Consider the following 21,234-nt stretch of genomic DNA (forward strand, 5'->3'; position numbering starts at 1 on the left):
CAGGGTAATAATGAAAGGTCTAGATGATGTCATAGAGATACGAGAAAGAGAGAGGCATGACGCATCCTCTTATGGCGGCGCCTTGTCATGCTGACGCGGTTACCCCGGCGACACACATCTGTGACAAAGGTCCATTCATGATCCTGTGTGTTATTCCCGCAGGCCCGAAGCGCTTATTCAAACATTAATAAACTGCGGATGAACAACGGGCAAATTTTATTGTGTTGCAGTTAAGGAGAATGGATAGAATATTAATGAACAGATTAACTGTCCGTGTATTAACTTCGCTTGTGTATTTCTGCTCTGTGTTCACAATCATAGTAAAACCGTGAAGCAATAGCACAACCGTAAGCTCTGTCGCGGAATCTGTGAGAAAGCGAACATTCATTTGTTGAACTTTGGACGTCTTTATCACCCAGCAAGAGTGCAGGGCGTATGACCTGTATCCATATTCATGTTTTTGTTGTTGTTGTTGTTGTTTTCTCTTTTTTATGCAGGCCTTTCATTTCAAGGGGGGTATTTCAGAAAGCAGGTTTAGTGAAAACTCAGTTAGTTAACTTAGAGTAAGTAGTAAACCTCCTAATAGAAGAGTCCTGTGGCTTCATTCTTCTAGCAAAACAAAGCCATAGGGCTCTTCTATTAGGGGGTTTACTACTTTCTCTAAGTTAACTAGCTCTGAGTTTTCACTAAACCTGCTTTCTGAAATACCCCACAGGTCTTAACTTATCACTTCAGAAAAAATGGATGTTGCGATCAGGGAAGTAAACAGACAGAGGAATTACGGAAGAAATTTGAACAGACGTAGATCATTAAAGCTGTAAAGCCCGACATATAAAGAAAGGATTCGTATTTTAATTAAAAAAAAAAAAACAAAACAAACAAAAAAGACTGCTTCCCAATCTTTTTGCACATATTAATTTTCCTCGTTCCGATTTTCGAATGTGCCGTATTTTAAATGCTGCGGTTTTTCGGATCATTTTTGCAGTCTCCCAAATTCGCCCGTCACGTTCTGCATGTAGCTGTTCTATATTCAGAGCAGTACAAAGATTGATCAAGTCTCTTTACTGAAGAAGGGTTCTGGGTTCTCCATATCAGAACGGATTATTGATAAACACTCCTAGTAAATGGTAACTTATTGCTGCTGTGGTGGTGGAAAATCACTATGCCTTTCCCCTGTCTCAACCATTGTTGACATACATTACGTTGACTTTCTGTCTGAGTGAACAAAGGTTAGCCAAGTTCTTGCCACACGGACTTTGGACGCGGTTGTAGCCTACACGTTGCGTGTACGTCCTCTTAGTTCAGGATATGATCGGAGACGCGCAAACCCGCGATATCTCTGCGGGACAAAAAGGGACGGTTAACAAGGGAGGTGGTTAGCGAATAAGTAAAATGAATTATGGGAAATGATGGCCCTCCGGGAAGAGTTTATATTTTTTTAATTCTTCCTTTTTGTTCTCTCATGTTCGGGCAATGAGGAAACAACATTATAACGGGCTATTCTTCACGTTCATCTGTTTGATTACTGGGGCTGTCCTTCCCGCCCTATCACATGACTGTGTTTACACAACACACACCCGGGAATTCACCTTTGAAGCAAACGTAACATGATACGCAACATAACTAATAATCAAGTGTCATGTTTTTACGAACTCTCTGACATAAGGGAAACTACTATCTCTATGACTGTATGATTAAGCTCTTTTTCTGATTGCTACATACATATTTGGAAACGTTTGTTATATAGATAGATAGATATATAGATAGATATATATACTGAAGTTTACAAATTCCTTATAACTATACCTTTTCTTCCCTCTGCTCTCTTTGTGTTGTGTTCAAAATCTTATTGGGTCTATGAAAACCTGTGCTGCACAACGTGCGAGTAAAGAGGAAGTGACATCTGATATTCTTAGAGAAGCTTCTAAGTGGCTCATATTACAGTACGTGACTACATGAATGCTGACGGTTGATTGTGTGTTTGTGATGAACCCGCAGCTGTCTGCTCCTCACCCTGTTTGAATGGGGGCAGGTGTATCAGGCCAAATCGGTGTCACTGCAGCCCTGGCTGGAGTGGGCACGACTGCTCCAGGTAAGCTACGAGGCACACGCGCGCGTTTCACATTTGACTGCGCACCTATGCAAACATCAATTCAAAACATTCCAAGGGGGCCTGTTAGCGCTTCACTATGTAAGCCTACGTATACAAGCCTGCCACACACACGTGCACTTGGCCCTTGAATTTACAAATGTTTGGAGTGGAGCGCAGGCCAGTTGAACGTCTGCCGTTTTGAATAGTGAAACCATTCCAACGCTGCGCCTCCTCATTTCGTTGACTTTCTGTGTGTCTGTGACTACATCCCTGTTTGCCGTTTGGACACACCCAGTTTTAGAGTGCCATCTCTTACAAAAGAGACAGAGTTTTCCTTTTTTTGGAATCAGTCTGAGCAGTATGTGTAAACGTTAGACGGAAAGAGGGAAAGAGAGAGAGGGAGAGAGAGAGAGAGAGAGCTCTTTCTAGCCGCAGATAATAAGTGTTCCCGTCATGTATGCCAGATATCTGCATTACTCTCCTCATTGCTCTCAGCGGTGCTCACTTAACTTTCTATCAGTGAAGACTGCGTCCTCCAGTTGGCATCTTCATTTGTTAACGTCCACTAAGTGGATCACTTTGCCCGCTGACGCTGTAAAAGTTTTTTTTTTTTTTTTACAGTGATAGGAATTTGGAATCAGTCAAATTTAAAAGTTCATTCATCCACAGTCAGTCAGTCAGTCTGCAGTCCCAAGAGACTAGCCTGGCAGTGAGCCAACACAACACGGAACTCCCCGTTGTCATGTGAAACAGTACATAAAGGCAACTCGTTTTTAAAAGCCACAGCCGGAAGCCATTACCTGAAGAAATAACTCGAGGGCATCATTTTGTGAGACAGTATAGATTATAGATATACACACACACACACACACACACACATAATTTATATATATATATATATGTATGTATGTATGTGTGTGTATGTATATATATACACACACACACACACATATATATATATATATATATACACACACACATACATACATTTATATATATATATATATATATATATATATATATATATATATATGTATGTATGTATGTATGTATGTGTGTGTTTATTATTTACTTGTTCTTTACGTTTCAGGAAAAGAAAATCTGGATATTTTCATTTTTAAGAAGCCACTCAAAGAAGTTCTGTCCTCTCAAGTGATGGTTTCCGCAGCCATGTCACAGATTTGCAGACAAGGTGTTTTCTCTCTTCCCCAGAAAAAATCCAAATAAATGTTTTGTAAAATAAAGCTGTATTTTTTCATATAGAAATTAAACAGTGTTAATTAAATATATGCTGCTATATACATGAACTTGTACGATGTGTAAAAACTCTTGATGTGATTGTCCGGTGTATATGTGTATAAACTATTCTCACATTTTTATTAAAGCATAAAATACCATTAAATGGGGATGGTTTTACTCCTCACAGTCTAACAACCGCTGGGCTCACTTAAATGGTATTTCTGGCGCCTTGCCTTTGTTAGAGAAAAACGATTTCAGAGCTGTCTAACATGGGGAAGAGTGATCTGCTGATGGTAATTCAGCAATATTTCAATTGTTGTTAATCTGATGGACACTAGATTCTTTCTCCGTTACTCCTCTCTTATGACAGACACAGAGAGAGAGAGAGAGAGAGAGAGAGAGAGAGAGAGAGAGAGAGAGAGAGAGAGAGAGAGAGAGAGAGAGAGAGAGAGAGAAAATGTAAGTTAATGTCTATACCGAATTTGATTCACCAAAAGTCAAGCTAAAAAAAACAAAACACACTACACTCATCTATTTACATTGTTCTTGTGAAGATTAAAAAAATTAAATTAAAAAAAAAGTCCACTGGGATATCTCTGGACAAAAGCTCTCAAACAGTGAGATCAGCAGTAAAGCAATCATTGACCACATTCGACTGGGCTTGATGTTTCCCTGTGTATTACATAAATTTCAATGGTGAGACATAAAAGCCACTCAACAACTCCTCTGAATCAGCAAGGACCCTGAGATGAATAAACAAAGACATTAGAACCTTTTCTACTGTGTTTATTAACTTATTTTAAAAAGTTAACATATACTATATCCACTTTAACATGCCGATATAGAAAAACAGATTTCAAAACAGTCTCAATTCAGACGACACAATGGAGATGGGAATTAAATGTAAGGGATTATTAATAAAACTTAGTCAAAATACCAAAAAAAAAATGGAATGTTTAAGGATTAAAACTTTTTTTATTTATGTATAACAATGTATCACACATGGTTGTCATCCATCTTTTGGTGTATGTGTGAGTGTATGTGTGTGTGTCTGTGTGTTGTCAATTCAGTTAAGCACAGTGCTCTTTAATCTTCTGTTCCAACTTTTCCCTGTTGGCCCCTGAAAATTCTTCAACCTTGATAGGAAGGAAAAAAAAAAAAATTCAGCAAAAAAAAAAAAAAAAAGGACCTCTTCATTTCAGATATTTCTTTAAAACAGCTTCTACCAAACTACCGATCAGTTAAGATCTTCTGCAAATTTCGCTTATAGGTGTATGAATCGAGACGGTACACAAACAACCAAAAGTTCAGAAAAATCTCACAACAAAATATTCAGAAAAATCTAAACACCTCCCCCCCCCTCCCCCTCCATAAAAACATGCTTCATCTACAGAAAAAAGCAAAACAAGACAATAAATTCAACCTAATAAATGAAAAAAACAAAAACAAACTCACCTTTTTGCTGTTCTTATAAAAGTGGAATGTCGGCATGCATTTGATATCACAAGCAGAGGCCACGTCCTAGCGACAAAAAGGAAAAGACGGGGAAAAAAAATAATAATAATAAAACAAATGTAGTCTGGTGAGTCAAGCAGGTTGTTCCAGCACACAAACAGGTGATAATGATCTTTAATATCCTCATTTCAAATAACACAGAGCTCCCTTTGTGTTGTCTGGCTCATATTTCTGCAGGTTAGACAGAGGCATTTGAGTTAAGAAAAAAAAAAAAATAGATAAAAATAAATAAATAACAGGCAAGAGAAGATGAATTTCCTTTCGACTCAAATTGCATATGAAAGGAGCAAAAGAGCACCGTCTTCGGCGTCTTTCAGCCAAACTGACTTTCGAGTTATAAAAAAAACGCTACGTCTCATATGAAAACAACATCATAAGAAGCAAAAGTGTGTCAATCTTTTCACACCAGACAAACATCCAGACAATGTCCATCTTTACTTTTAAAATGTGATTTAAATGTCAAGCAGAACATGGCAAATCATCCTAGCTTTGTTGCTGACATTTAAATAAACACAAAAAAGGTTTAGCACTAATGGAAAATCTTCTCTTGAAACACACATACACGCATACACCCACACACACACTGATATTTCCTTTGTTATGATTGTTTTCCCCATTCACTTTCATTACAACGTGACTGAAGATTGATATAATTAAACAACTTAAAACATGACCAAAACATGTTTTGCCATTCTTAATTTTTTTTCAAATCCAACACATGTCCGACGGACGTCCTCACAGGTATGTAAAACAATGAACACACATACAAACACTACAGCGTGGCCCCCATTCAATCCTACACATGGCATCTCTTTGTGCAAAGTTTATCTTACAACCCTGACAACACTCACATCCTGTAACCATAGTAACGTGACCACAATAGAACTGTCTCGTCTCTACTCTGATTGACCTGATGGAGCTTGGAATATCCACCAATATCCTCTCGGGCCGTCCTTTATCAGTATATCAAATAACGGCCGCGTCAGCGAGGCCCGCTGTAACTATAGAAACCCCCTTTGAGAAAGGTGCTGGGGTTTTCTGATTCATGTCAGGCCAGCGTGTTCCGAACCACAAAAGACCGTCCGTATGCAAATATTACACAGGCCCAGCTCCATCGGGTTACTGCTGGAAAAACACTGTAAAAGAGTTGCCTCACAGTGAACCATCCTCATCACCTGAAGCACCTGACTGTGTGGTACATCTGTACAAGGCCAGTGTTTCAGACACTCCCACAGGTTACCTGGACCAAAAGAGTCGGGCTGCCTCAGATAGCTTCAACTCACCTGTGCGTCATCCACGTCCACCTTCAGAAACACTACATTTTTAAATTCAGCGCTGTCAGACAAGGCCTGAACGGAGAGAGAAAGAGAGAGAGAGAGAGAGAGAGACAGGCAGGAAGAGAAAGGTCAGCAAAAAAATCTGGTGCAAACTCACTCAAGTACGAATACAACCTAAAATATCTGAAGTTGCACGGTCACAGTATCAAACACTTTATAGATCTAGCTGAGGAATACAAACGGAAATGTTTTCTTTTTATTATTATCCTTGACTTAGATAAATCATACATAGACTCATACACTAACACCTGATGTGCACTGTTCAGAGAGTCAAGTGCTTGGACAGTTTTTAAGAGGCGGCAGTTAAACTGAGCAAGGTTCTAGTCTGAGGGGGGGAAGATAACGAAACATAAATCTTTGAGATACAGCCACTCCTTCGCCGGCCTACGCCTTCTCGAACAATAAAGAATGTCATGGTGCATACAAGAACACAATTTAAAATACCCTCAAATTAGATGACTGAATGCTTTCTTTTCTTTCCAGGAAAACCACATAGATGCTGTAAATCATTACCTATGTCACAGAGAGACAAGGGAGAATAGTAGGTAGGACCTTGCGTTGCCTAATCTTATTTTATTTTTATTTTTTTTGCATAGTGCGCTCTCTTTCTCCCAGTCTTTCTAATAAACTCTGTAAATCTCATTAGCATTTCGCTAATGGACCAAACAAAGAGAACGTTTCTCTAATGGTTGTCTAGACAACAGTACACAGCAGCACAGGGTGAAACCACTCACCATTTCTGCCGCTCTCTCTTCAGAGAACTCTAATTAGAATCATGACAGCTCCAGATGCGAACACAAAGGGTTTCTTAATCTCATCCCAGATGGACCACTGGACAACAATATTTTTTTCCCCCTTCTAGCTCTGTGATTATTCACTTGATTGAGCAAATCAAGGACTTGATAATTATGAGACAAGTTGAATCAGGTGCGTTAGTGCCGGGTTAGAGCAGCGAGCGTCAAGACCTAGACTTATGAAGCTATGCTAAAATGCCTCTTGGCTGTGGACAGACAGAAAAGTGGAAATATACAAGATGAAGGGTGGATTGATGTGAACACTTACTTTGAAGATGGGACCGATAGCTTGGCAGGGACCGCACCATGTGGCCGTGAAGTCCACCACTACCAGTTTGTCCCCTGCATCCTGCAGGGCTTTATCAAAAGCAGCCTAGGGACGGAAACAAAGCATACACATCCGTGTACATGTCAGATAGTATTAAATAAGTGGTTTACTTGTATAAAAAAAACATTGCGAACGGGAACTCCGACCAGCTTAGAAGTCGTTGCTTCAACTGTTGCAGATATAATGACAGCGTGTTATTTACGTAAGCGTATACTACACCTCATTTCACGTAGTATTAATGTCAGCAGTATATGGGGGGGGGGGGGGGGCAGAATTTGCGTGTTGTGTGATAAAAGCTGATAGAAACAGTCATTGACTTGTGGTGCTGTTAGCTTGCTTGCTATTACGCTAGGAACTTGTACCAAAAAAAAGAGAGAGAGAAAAGCCAGTAAGTCCTGGAATTATAAAGATAGAACGGTTCATCTATACATCTGAATGAATGGGCTAATGATGTTTTCTTTCCTTCTCTTTTTCAGATTTAGGCCTGATTTTCAAATCAACTGGCCTAATCTCCAACCAGGCGCACACTTCCAGACCAAATTCGAAGTCACATGGTCCAGGCGAAATGGGTCATGAAAAGCCGCTGCCCATGGAAAGGGTCAGACTGATGGGGAACAGTGACCAAATAGGCAGAAAATGCACGTTTTTAATCCGATCGATCGTTCCACGAAGATGGAAAATGTCGACGCCAAGTTTGCTTCACTTAAGCGCAAATGTCTTCCATAGTTCCTTAAGACACAAACAACACGCGGAGGGCAGAACAACACTGCGCGCTTCGAGGTGACTCGAGTGGAAGCGTTGTGCACCATCTCAAAATGACCCATAATCCCAAAAATATGCGACACGCGGAATGATTAATTTGCGATGATGCCCAGTAAACGTTATGAGGAGATATTCTGAATAGTTAAGAATGAATTTCATTGAAGATATACCAGACGGCAAACGACAACGTGTACTATCAGAAACGCCAACATCCCGTTTCTGTATCTCGAAAAGTCCATTCGAGTTTAAATAAGTCAGAGGACGTTCATAGTAATGACTCATGAAACAATTCATTTAAAGACTCTAAAGTAGCCTGTACTGGCAAAAAGTTAAATAACGGCTTCCAAATGTAATAGTTCACGCGATGCTGAGAAATAGCTGATTAGCATAAAATCTACTTACCTTATCTTCAATTACGATGATCATCTTTAATTGCGGTTGTCTGGGTTATGAGGTTACTTGGTGCTTGGAACCCTTTCGCTAATGCCTTACTAAGTAAAATGGCCAGTATATAAACACGCTGGTCGAGCCCAAAAGCGCCGCCCCTCCCTAGCGGTTAACTTGCCTGTATTTTAGCTGCATTGCACCTGCGCAAATTCATGGATATTGCAAACATGTGCACTGTGTCATTACGAGTACAGGCCAGCCTCAGACCGATCAAATAGACTGCCGATCTGCGAATGGGATATTTTTGAGTCATACTTTAGCTGGAAATCAAAACGGTCGATGTTTTAAACATTGCTTACTAAAAGTGATTTCGCTTGGTAGTGAGGGGAATTACGTTACTTTTGAATATAATGTTGGTAAATGAATCGTCTCAAAGATTCTAAACAGCGAACGTGAAAATATTCTTGCACCATACTTTCGGTAATTTGACACGTTTCATTGTGTTCGTTTCGCTCTTTTGTCCAATCTTCAAGTCATGATGACTTAGCGGGTATTCTTCTTCTTCTTTGGTGAATTTAAGACGAAATTGTGAGTAACTATACGATGCATGTCTCCACCTACTGTTCCGGAATGTGTAGGGAGTAGCATTTGCGCGTATCAGGCTAAATGCCACAGTCAGGGAATAACAGTACTTTTCATCCAGAATTCACTCACCACTTTGGATTCATAATGATGGCCTAAACTTTTTTTTCACCAGGACAGTTTTAGTACGTACGTTGTGATTTCTTCTAAACTGAGGCTTCATTTTCTGTTCGTCTCTCAGACCACTGTGCCCAAATCATGATCATGCACACTCTCACCCCATCCAGAGGGCCCAGCTACTAAGCAGTTCACCGCGTATTTTGCTGAATACTTATCAAGTGTTTCTCCGTGTCCTCTTTTTCCAACAATCCTTATGATTTCTCAACACATGCAGATATCATTCGGCCCTTTCCTTCTCTTTCTCAAGGGAACATGTTACGTGCAGCTGCAGGGACATGTAATGCTGTTTTGACCAATCAGTTTAATTTTTCATTATAGTAATGCATTTATGCGCCGGAACCAAGGGAACATGAATCGATTGGACCTAATTAATAGTAAAACGTGAACATGTGAAAAAACATATAAAAATGGTACCAGTGCCCTAACCTACGTTATTTGAAAAATCTAGTTGTATGTTGGCTCAAGCATCAAACCCACAAAATTAAAAACCTTGCACTCTTTAAAAGAGAATATGACTTATTTTAGAACGTTTTTGTTTGCGATGCCGCACTGGTTCATGTGAAATTGGCGCTTTCTCTGCCATAGACACATGAACCCCTCTCATCAGCCTAATGAAATTCAAATTAGTTTCTAAAAATACCATCCTGCTTTCAGAGGCCACAAAAGCTCCCCCTATCTTCCTGTCAATGACATCATACTGTTATTTTGGAGCTAATCGCGGTAAAACACGTAAATGCTATCTAATGCTAAGGCTGCGGATTACTTTGTCTTCAGTGCGCGCTCAGAGCTTGTTGTGTCGTGTATCAAGTTCATTTCTGGGACGTAAGACGTGTTGTCTCTTATTTCATGAGTTTCTGTAAAAGTACTAGTACAGTGAACATGGAGAAGATTGGAATTTTATTAATTTATTTACTTTTTTTTTTTTTTTTTTTAGAAATATAGATTTTGATCGTCTTGCTAGTGGTAACTGACGCATGACATGTAAATAGAATACAGGTTTCGAGAAAAGCATTGTTATGTGGTTATCAAGACAGCTCTGACATCTACTTGTGGGCAAAAACACAATCATGTAGATTTGATTTTTTTTAAAAAAAAATGGATTTTATTGTTTGAACTGCAAAACGAAAGTCAAGTGTATGTAATGGTATGGGATGTAGACTGTGTGCCATCAGTGACAGTCCAGTTTGTCCGTCACACTTTAACAACAGCCTTTCCAAGGTCATCACCCCTCAGCATACGAAAGAAGGCAGTGGGCAAGTTCTCAAATCCGACAGTGACGTGCTCCTTGGCTTTCAGTTTTCCCTGCGAGTCGAAAAGTGGAGAAGAGAGAAGTTCGTCATTCAGAAGTCTGCAATCTTATCTTTTACATTCCAGATAACTGATATTCTCCCCCAAAGTCTTAAACACTGATTGGCACTACGTTTTACTCAAACGAATGGCGAAAGAATGTTTACTGTTGAATCAGAGTTTAGAACCCCCCCCCCCACCCCTCCGCTTGCCTCTTGCATCCAGTTTAGCAGTCTCTTGAGAGCCTCAGGGTCCTTCTCTGCAAATTGGCCCACCATGAAACCTTCCATTCTCAGATGTTTATTCAGCATGGTCATATGTGGAAAAGGGCCTAGGTGGAAACAAAGACACACGCATACACAAACTTTAAATATCTCTGTGTGTCAAGGAACTGCTCCATGTCAACTTAAAAACAAATGATTAACGCGGTCATCTCCCTCTGCTCACCGCAGTGTTATTGCGCCCTCTGCTGGATAGAATATTTTCTATAATGTTGCTACATTCTGAACCAAGGCTTTAAGTGCAGCAATATTCCTTCACGTTTCAATTAGCGTGATAACATGTGTAAGAGAGAAGCTTACATGTCTTTGGAGTGGTGTCGTTGTACAAAGATATGGCTCCACATATAACAATGCGTCCACCCATCTTCATCTGTGATAATGCTGCAGTGAAATACTCGCCTGCAACCTGGAACAGACGGTATAAACTCTATAGTGTGTTTTTTGTTTGTTTGTTTGTTTTTTTTCATCATGCAACTGAAGTTAAATAGGGTTTTGCAGACGTTCTTTATATTTAATTGATACTTGTACAAGTAAATCACATCAACGTCTTTCCGGTCCTTTGTCAAACCATGTACTGAAGTCATACCTTACATGATGAGAAATTCTTATCCAGATGGTCAGAACCTACTTAGTAACAGTGTTCATTCATCAAACTCTAAAACCATCTGCTCCACTAAAAAAAAAAAAAAAAAAAAAAAAACTTCATCAGTTCTCTTACATTCTCAAAGTAGATGTCGTATCCATCAGGAGAGGCAGCCTTGAGAGCCTCCTCCAGTGATGAGACGGTCTTGTAGTTAAAGGCCACGTCAAAGCCCAGCTCTTTCATGTAGGCCACCTTAGCATCACTCCCAGCTGACCCAACCACTTTACAGCCTTTGATCTTACAGATCTGACCAACCACTGTACCAACAGCACTGGCCCCTGAGCTGACCAAGACTGTGTCGCCCGGCTTAATATTACCAATCTCCTCTAAACCATACAGAGCGGTTAATCTGGTGAACACAAAAGAAAATTCAATTTCATTAGTGCACAGTGTCAAGATATGACCAAAATGTCCGTCTCATAACTTGTAATGTATAGTAGTTGCCATAGTTTTACTGAAAAACATGTACACAATATTCCCTATACAGCCAGATTCTTGTTTTTACACACCTTAAAATGACAAGTATCTAATTCAGAAGAGTTCTCTGTGGCAGTTTTCCCCTACAGGAACACACTTTGCTACAGTGCCACCTACTGGACACTAGTATACAGGAAAAACAGATATGACCATCTTTAATTGATAAAATCAAAACTTTTGATTCAAGGACTACATTACCCAGGCATGCCAATAGCTCCCAGAGACAAGGAGAGAGGAAGCTCTTTTGGCCAGTTGGGTAAGACTTTAGTGAGGTCTGACCCATCAGAGAGGGTGTGGGTTCTCCATCCGCTGTGCACAAGCACGTTGCATCCGACTGGAAAATTTGGATTTTTACTCTGGATCACCCTGGAATTACAATCAACAACGGTGAACAAATAACATCTCACGCAGAATAAAAGCACAACTGAAACACAGTGATAGCAAAACACCCTAAAAACCGTAATCATTTATTCATAAATGAAGCGCGGAGTATCGTAAGATCGAAAGGGTGTTTCCCCCTCTGGAGTAGATTGGCGATAAGATGGCGTTATCGTAATGGCCTTTGAATTTTATTTGACCATTAAGAAAACAATGCACACTTTACGGGGGGGGGGGGGGGGGGGGGGGGTGGACTTTGCACCCATTTTGTGTGTATAAAAAGTCTTAGAGGAACGTTACAGTATTTAAGCTCCTTCCATTTTATGAAGGAACTTCATGTCAGAGGTTTCTTTTTTGTTTTTGTTTTTTTGGGGGGTTTTTTGTCAGCTCGCTCACCAACTACCAACTAGACAAACACAACTTTTAGCATGCAGTGAGGACCAACGCAAAAATCTAATTCAACGTATTCTGTCATGTTCATGTAGACAATCATTAAGTCGGTTGTTTCCCTTACTTGGCCACTTGACCTCCATACTGCACGTCCCCTTCATTCAGAAACTGTCTGCTCAGAGCTCTGCGTAAAGCGTAGAGACAAGAGTGATTATTCATTTAAATGAAAAAAAAAACCCCAACAACTTCATTTTAGCACGTCAAGCTCATGTGATGTATTACATAATAATATATTATATGCTGTGTATATATAATTCTCTTGTAAGTGGTGAGAGGGCACATTACCTCTGGTAAGGATCCAAGCTGATGTACAATGCTTCCAGTAGCACCTCTGAAACACATCCATGCTCATAGATTAACCAAAGCCAGCTTTACACGTCAGCTAGAGTCAAACTGAGAGCTGTTTATTTCCTTTACCTCCATCTTTTGGTGCGGGGAGGTCCACCTCTTTTAGCTCAAAGTTGCTCTCCTTAGGAAAGCCTTCAAAGTGTTTCTTTAGTATCCAGGTCTTGGCCTTAACCATGGTTCCTCAACTGTGGAATACGCTTAGGACAGTGCTTCCAATGATTCCCACTCAGTGTTTGCTGCGGCTTTTATGGAACGGATCGGTGCAATAAATCGCTGGAGAGTGCGCCTACTTTCACTGTAGTGAGAGTGAAAGCTGATGTTTGCGCCAGTTCATAATGACTTGCTCGCAGGTTTTATATGTGATAAGAGATTAGGTACAGTGCTGTGTCAAAATCTCATTGTATGCTGTCATCATGACTTAGCAGATTTCTCTTGTGTCCTGACGGTACAAAAATGACTTGCAGGTGGAGACAATGATTGATTTTGTTTTTATTATTATTATTTTAATTATTAGTAGGCATTGATGTTATCGTAGTCATGCACGTAGTCAAGGATGGCAAACACTTTGAGATAGCTTTTTTAATGGAAATTACGCATCTCAAAGTTCAAAGATGTGCAACACCTTGTATCACTCACATTGTCGTAAATAAATCATGTAATAGTGACTATGAAAACAAGACTGAAATTCTATCAATAAGGAAATGTTTTGTTTTCTCCTAAGCCTTTACTAATAGGGGGATATTTTAAATCATTCAAAAAAACAAAACCAAACAAAACCAAAGCTTTGAACCGGCTCAAGGAACAAAACCAAAAAAAAAAAAAAAAAATCGCTAGGAGCTAAAACGAAACCAGAAACTTCATATTATTAATGCTCTGGAACAGAAACATTTATTTGAATGTTTCTGCGGCACCAGGGCCAGCAGGATCATGAAGGACCCCCACCATCCTAACCACAGACTCTTTCAGTGGCTGCGGTCTGGCAGACGTCCCCGCAACCTCAAGACCAACACTGAGAGGCTCTGTAGGAGCTTCTTCCCTCCGGCCATCAGAGCCCATACTGGAGTCTAACTTCAGTCCTACTCTACCCCCCCCCCCCCCCACCCCCCACATACATACACACACACACATATATCTATACTGTGTATATCTCATTCACTGTATGTATGGCATTTCAGTTTTTATCTCCAGAATGTATTCCGTCCAAACTGTCGATGTAGGTCATTTAATATGTTTTAGCTCTTTCTTCCCTTCCTTTTTGAGTTAGTTCTTAAAGTAAACTTTATTTACTGTTATTATTGTTATTGTTATTTTTATGATTTAGTTTTGTACAGTCTGCCCTGCTGCCGATCTTCATTTCACTGCTACTGTACACTGTACCTTGGCATGTGACCAATACAACTTGAAACTTGAAGTAATATTAGTAATATAACCATTCATTTTTTTTTTAAATAACGTTAAACCTGTGTGTGTGTGTGTGTGTGGTGTGAGTGTACTTACACAGCTATGCTTGTGAGAACCAGTTTTAGGTTAATAACGTTATTTTCTCGTTCATTACAACAAATTTAAATACTTTCTGCTCGCAATAACGTTGGTGTTGGAGTTTTCTTCCTTTCTCTGAACGTCACTCACGCTAGTGGACATAAATTTACCGGCGGCAATCGGTGATATAGCGTGAAAATAAAATGTGGTGTGGTCTCGCTATTTGCAACCGAAAAAGGGAAAAATTAGACATCAACTTCATCCATTCCTCCTAGCTCTAGTTAGGCTAAACATAATGTTCCCGGCATATTGACAAGCTTGTAAACTGCGGTGTTAAAATGACATAGTATCTCATTTTTGCCACTTAAACGTTTGTGATTGACAACGATCGCTCAACAGTCAAATGAAGCCACAGTGGATTTCGGCCCGAGGACTGGACTACAGCGCTGCTAGTGATGCAATGCGTCTTTGTGATGTTTTTGTGTCATTAGCGATAGAGACTATAGAGTAAAATATCTATCAACAGACATTTTATACCGTCCAAAAGATACATATTGTCATGTTACACAGCCCTACATGGAAAGTTATTAACCGGTATTTCATTTGGTTCTGACCGGTTTCGGAAACGATCATTTTAAGGTGGAACGCAAAACCAGAAACGTCAAAATTCATTGCGTGTACATCTTGTGGACAAAAGAGTAACTGGTGCAAAGTCAAACACCACCAATGAAGAGCAAAATGCTTTATTACAAATTTAAATCGTTTGTGTTACGTATTACATTGATTACGATGACAAGTTTATCCTGTAGAAATTGTACACTGTAATTCATTCTTCTCACAGAGAATGTCAGGTTATATGTCCCAGTTGTCATTAGAATGAACAGATTTTTAATGAACAAATCCATTAGTAAACAGAAATCACAACACATTAATAAAAAGAACCACAGTACAAATCAGGACAAGATTAAGATTAAAGATTAAGATTACTCCTCCTAAACATCACTAAAAGAGGACCTGGCGAAAAAAAAAAAAAAAACTACTACACATTGATTTGCCCTCAACCGTTTTCTTTCATATTTTGTAAGAACAGTTTTGAAACATTGGGGTGGTGTTTACCCTCATGTGAGTACATCCATTATGCATAAACACAGATTATCCTTGTCTATGTGAAATAACGAACAGTACTGCTTGTGACATGTCTCACACTTTAACAATGTGTTTGCCAATGTCATTTCCTCTCAGCATTCTGAGGAAGGCTGCAGGAGTGTTCTCAAACCCGACAGTTACCACTTCTTTGGCCTTCAGTTTTCCCTGCAAGACAGAGAGACAGAGAGAATTAATAAAATACAGAGGTGGACGAAGTAAACAACTCCATTACTTGAGTCAAAGTATAGATACTCCTGGTCAAATATTACTCCACTACAAGTAAAAGTTGTTCAGTTCAATTTTTACCTGAGTTAAAGTACTGGAGTACTTGCTTTTAAAAATACTTAAGTAGTCAAAAGTACATTTTCTTTTTAATGTCATCGCATTGTTGTATTGTTGCAACAATGCATTTACAGAGTCTAATGACTCTGAAACAACCTACTGAATGCACTGACTTGCTTGTAGAACCTGTACAATAAAAAGCTTGTGGAATATGCTACAAAGCATATAGAAACACAGTTGAACCAAATGCTTCCTCTATAAAAGACAGTGTATAGCTTCAGTTAAACAGGCACTAGATTAACTCAGATTGGCCTTAAAAGGATAAACATGTCATAATGTTGTAGGCTAGGTTAATGTTACTTCTACTACATAGCATTGTCTGAAATGTGAAACAGCCGGATGACCATCATCATCGCTTGATTCCCGCCCCCCTCGTCTTATTGGGACCAGGTCCTACATGAATCCGCTAACCTTACAAATATTACTGTGTTTACCTGACAAGATTAAAACATATACTTCTGAAAGGATTTTTGTAAGTAACATTAACTCGGCATTTTCGCTAGCTAACTATTAGTATGCGTCAGCAGTGGATTCACACAGGACCCGGTGTTATGCCCCAAATGGTTTTCAAGACAACTGATTTCCATACGGGAAGCAATTAGCTTGGAAACCAGTTAATTTCAAAAATGTCAGACATGGACTTAAGACATGGCCATGGCTGCTCTGGTGAGGAACCTTTATCTTTATCATCTTTATCTTCCATTGTAGAAGCCATCAGTAAAACCGCCAAGTTCAGTTGTTGCAGCACGTACTTGACTGACAGCATTGGAGTAGTTTACTGTGATTGGTTTTTCCCCTGTGATGAACACAATATGGCCTATCGCAATTTTGAAAAGAAAATTTGTCCGCTGACTTCAAAGCTATGCGTTAAAGTAACAAGTAACGAGAACCTTCATAGAAATGTAGTGGAGTGAAAAGTACAATATTTGAATTTCAAATGTAGTGGAGTAAAAGTCATAAGTTTCCAAAAAAAATAACACTCAAGTAAAGTACAGATACTTGAAAAATGTACTTAAGTACAGTACTCAAGTAAATGTACTTCGTTACTGTCCACCCCTGATAAAATAACACATACATAGGACTACGACGTTAGTCCTTGGTTTCATATAATGAAGGTTCCACCCAGGACTATGTTCTCACTTCATCAGAGCTGAGCTTTACTCTCACTTATGTATGATAATGTGTTGATGAATAGGAAAGGTGTGGGCGTGGTTCTTTCTTTATTAAATAAACTTGCCTCTTTCATCCAGGTCAGCAGTCTCTGGAGAGACTCTTCATCTTTGTGCTTCCATTTCCACACGCTAAAGCCCTCCATTTTTATGTGATTAACCAGCATAGTTTTATGTGGGTAAGGACCTGACGGAGAACACACACACACACACACACACACACACACACAGACAGACATGAACAGAGAGACATACACATACACACACACACACACACACACACAGAAAATTCTTTTAATGTATGAGAGCAACTCACTTCAGAAACAAAGAGGCATCTGAAAATAAGTACTCTTGTGAGATTTTAGATATTGGTTTCCTGTCTTTGAAGTTACATAGACACAGGATTTACGCTGCACAGAAAGATACGTTTGTGCTTGAGTTGTCCTTGAAAAGTTTAGTAAGAAGGTTGTAAGGAACCATACATGTCTGAGGGGTGGTGTCGTTGTACACAGCAATGGCTCCACACACAGCAATACGTCCCTCTTTCTTCATCTGAGAGAGAGCAGCAGTAAAGAAGGGACCAGCCACCTGCAATTTGAAAATAAAACCAAAGCAATAAGTAAGCCTGTTGTCACAAATAATGAAACATGCATTCTGAATATATACAGAATCTGATGTCTTTCTTCCAATCCCAACCAATCTTACTTTAAAATTTTAATTTTGTTGAGCCCAACCCAAGACGTAAAAATGATAAGCGGTTAAATATGTAAATATTCAATAAATGTTCATTAAAAAGAAAAAAATAAAATCAAATGAAAAATTGCTTTTGTGGCTTTAGATTGAATATTAATAGCATTCAAACGTGGAATTCATCCCTTATGAATTCATCCCAATGCAGTTCTACAGTGTATGAATCCTCTTACATTCTCAAAGTAGCAGTCGTATCCATCAGGAGAGGCGGCTTTGAGGGCCTCCTCCAGTGATGAGACGGTTTTGTAGTTAAAGGCCTCGTCAAAGCCCAGCTCTTTCAGGTAGGCCACCTTAGCATCACTCCCAGCTGACCCAACCACCTTACAGCCTTTGATTTTACAGATCTGACCGACCACTGCTCCAACCGCTCCGGCCGCTGCATTGACGAGAACAGTTTCACTGGGTTTGATTTGGAGAACCTCCTCTAAACCGTACAGAGCGGTCAACCTTAGGATCAAAAGAATATACTTCACTTCAAGCTCCACTTTGTTCTCAAACTCAAGTTTGGGAAATCTACAATCAGTGGCCAGTTATTAAGTACACCACAGCAAGCATGGAAATGACTGTTCTATACAGCGAGACACATTGTCATTGATTTCTTTATATAAGTAGAGCATAGAGGGATCATGGGATTTAGTTACTGCTTGACTGAATGTAAGGTGAGTAAATCAAATGACTTAGAGCCAACTGAGCACAGCATGATTCATGGTTTCAGGCATGTCTGTTCTAGTAGGTTAGAATCAGCTATGCCACTACGCATTTCAATCACATCAGTGTCTGGGGGTTTTCCCCACATATGAGGCAACAAAGGAAAACCAGGAGAGCGGCAAGAACCAGCATACGAATTATGAGATGGGCTATGAACGGGCCGGTAATGCTACAGTACATCATCTCAGAACCCACGACCTGTCTGTTCTCATGGGTCACAGATGATCCAGTCCTGGAAAGACAAGTTGACATGGAATAGGAAAACAATGCCTAGCCAATGCCTAGCAGTACCGGTGGGTGGGATTGGTTTAACAGAGTGGGGAACGGTCTCCTGGCTTACGTTTGGATCAACGGAGGAATGTTTGAATGCCACGGCATATCTGAACGTAGCAGCTAACCAGTTGCTTGAATCAGAGTAAATGCACCATGTTACAGAGTACATGTACTGCCACTGAACAGTCCCAATACCTCAGCCTTATAGAGCATACTTGGGATGAACTGTGCTATTGGGACAGATTGTACTACTGGCAGCACAAGTGTACCACTGTCCGAGCTGTATCAAGTGTGTAATGTCATCATATTACCATGGACCAACATCCCTTGGCCACATTTCTGATACCATGTACAATCTACATAGAATTAATGTTGTTCTCTAGGAAACTAGTCTGGATCTGACCCCAAATTAGTTTTTGTACCCTATCAACTGGCCATTTATTATTATTATTAATATTTATTTATTTATTTATTTATTTTTAACGCAACATGCCTTAATAGTTAAACAAACTGTAACGATGAAAAATGCTATCATGGGCATTCACTATAGTCTCCTGTGTGTTTTGGGGGAAAGTTACAAATTCAAAAAAAACAACAACAAAAAAAAAGATTTAAATAATTACCAACACTTTAAAATGGGCCTGGCTAGCTTAATTCATATGAAACTGATCTGTGTTTGCTGCTTAATTACCCTGGCATTCCGATGGCTCCCAGAGCCAGGGACAGGGGAAGATCTTTTGGCCAGTTGCTTGGGATTTTGGTGAGGTCTGATCCATCAGACAAAGTGTGAGTCCTCCATCCACTGTGTACAAATACATTGCACCCAACAGGGAAAGCCTTGTTTTTACTCTGGATCACCCTGGTAAGGAATAGAAATACAGCAAAGATTTGACACGCATTCAGTGCAATTCAAAATGAGGTGGAGATTCAGTGTTACATTAAGGCAGTGAACCTGTGCATGCATATTTATTTTCAGACTTCCACAACAAAATAGTTTGCAACTGCAGCAAACAATCCCTCCAGGTCTCCCTACCCTCATATGTTTAGTCAAGCCCAACATTAGAACATATTCATTCAACCAAAGCACAGTGAAGGAATGGCCTATAAAGGGGCATGAAGGGGAGGAACTCCCAAAGATTTGGTTCACTCTGGTTGCAAGGCCCAACCGTTTACATTTCAACACATCCAATTGTAAAGGGTCTTTTTTTTTTTTTTGCCCATTCTTAGAGCAATATCATAAAAGGTGTAGAGCTAACCTTTTTTTTCCCAATCAATATAGTACAAACCAGGCAAAATGCTGTAGCATTTTCAAGTTTGGAAAATAAAATTTGTAGTATTTTCAAGTTTGCAATGCAAAACATTTCTGTAATGATCTCTTCATTTCCCTTACTTGGCCACTTGACCTCCATACTGGACGTCTCCTTCTTTGATAAACCTTTCAGTGAAACCCCTGGGAAAGTTACAGTGCATAGAGAGAATGGTCTTAGGTTCATAACATTCACCAATAAAACTATTTAAACCTCATAGAAATAGAAATAACAATTAGTAATTGACCTTCTGACTATACTGTTATTATATATGGTTAGAAAAAAAAGTTTTGAACATGTGCATTAAGGTGTATCCTTACTTCCAGTAAGATATAATGGCATTCAGTACCTCTGATATGGGTCCAGACTAATGTACAATGCCTCTACCAGGACCTCTGGAATAGAATCATTTTCACAAATTAACAAAAGTGAAAGACACACTCCAAATTGGCAAGGAAAGAGTGTTTTGTTCCCTTTACCTCCATCTTTTGGTTCAGGTAGGTCCACCTCTCTTAGCTCAAAGTTACTCTCCTTAGGAAAACCCTCAAAGTATTTCTTTAGAATCCAAGTCTTGGCCTTAACCATAGTTTCTTGCCTCTGGAAGAATCTTGTAATGATTCTGCTCTTGCTGCTGCTTCGACAACAATAAAGAACATACGGTCCAGCTTTTTATAGAAGCTCTCGGTTCACACAGGTTAGGTGTTTGTTTTAGTGATGTTGCAAAATCTACCGCAGGGCTGACATTAGTATTAGACTGATAATGGTTTTAATCAAAAGTAGGGTTTGAATACTTTGATCAATTGCATATGCTGTGTCATCATGACTCAGCGGGTCATTCACTGACTGGCAATTGATAAGAACATGCTAGCTGATGGAAAGATGTGAATATTCTTTATACTGGTTATTGTGAAGTGTGAAACCTGGTCTAACAGTACTCACTTTTTCATTAATTATCTGAAAAATGTAATTTATAAAAATAG

At 39.5% G+C, this 21,234-nt stretch overlaps 4 protein-coding genes across 4 annotated transcripts in view; 1 reads left to right on the plus strand and 3 right to left on the minus strand.

Annotated features, from left to right (window-relative positions):
* svep1 (sushi, von Willebrand factor type A, EGF and pentraxin domain containing 1) overlaps positions 1–3,389 on the plus strand; it is a 65,773-nt gene extending 62,384 nt beyond the window's left edge. Inside the window, 2 exon segments of the mRNA XM_030779496.1 lie at positions 1,999–2,092; positions 3,183–3,389. Coding sequence (XP_030635356.1) covers positions 1,999–2,092; positions 3,183–3,213 — 125 coding nt within the window. The 3' untranslated portion in view covers positions 3,214–3,389.
* A 710-nt stretch (positions 3,390–4,099) lies between these two features.
* Positions 4,100–8,570, minus strand: txnb (thioredoxin b). The gene is made up of 5 exons (XM_030779506.1): positions 8,470–8,570; positions 7,246–7,350; positions 6,130–6,195; positions 4,787–4,852; positions 4,100–4,467 (listed from the first exon to the last, which is right to left on the minus strand). Exons 1-5 carry the CDS (start codon positions 8,491–8,493, stop codon positions 4,402–4,404), a joined length of 327 nt encoding a protein of 108 aa, XP_030635366.1. The 5' UTR covers positions 8,494–8,570; the 3' UTR covers positions 4,100–4,401.
* Positions 8,571–10,331: 1,761 nt separating this feature from the next.
* Positions 10,332–13,255, minus strand: LOC115816539 (prostaglandin reductase 1-like). Its single transcript, XM_030779504.1, has 8 exons — positions 13,150–13,255; positions 13,018–13,063; positions 12,797–12,856; positions 12,103–12,270; positions 11,503–11,776; positions 11,085–11,190; positions 10,716–10,834; positions 10,332–10,518 (listed from the first exon to the last, which is right to left on the minus strand). The coding sequence occupies exons 1-8, from the start codon at positions 13,253–13,255 to the stop codon at positions 10,408–10,410; spliced, it is 990 nt and encodes a 329-aa protein (XP_030635364.1). The 3' UTR covers positions 10,332–10,407.
* Positions 13,256–15,759: 2,504 nt separating this feature from the next.
* LOC115816540 (prostaglandin reductase 1-like) lies at positions 15,760–20,839 on the minus strand. The gene is made up of 8 exons (XM_030779505.1): positions 20,734–20,839; positions 20,604–20,649; positions 20,338–20,397; positions 19,639–19,806; positions 18,140–18,413; positions 17,699–17,804; positions 17,285–17,403; positions 15,760–15,870 (listed from the first exon to the last, which is right to left on the minus strand). The coding sequence occupies exons 1-8, from the start codon at positions 20,837–20,839 to the stop codon at positions 15,760–15,762; spliced, it is 990 nt and encodes a 329-aa protein (XP_030635365.1).
* Between the last annotated feature and the right edge of the window lie 395 nt (positions 20,840–21,234).

This window comes from Chanos chanos, chromosome 7, assembly GCF_902362185.1.
Source record: "Chanos chanos chromosome 7, fChaCha1.1, whole genome shotgun sequence".
Classification (NCBI taxonomy): Eukaryota; Metazoa; Chordata; class Actinopteri; order Gonorynchiformes; family Chanidae; genus Chanos; species Chanos chanos.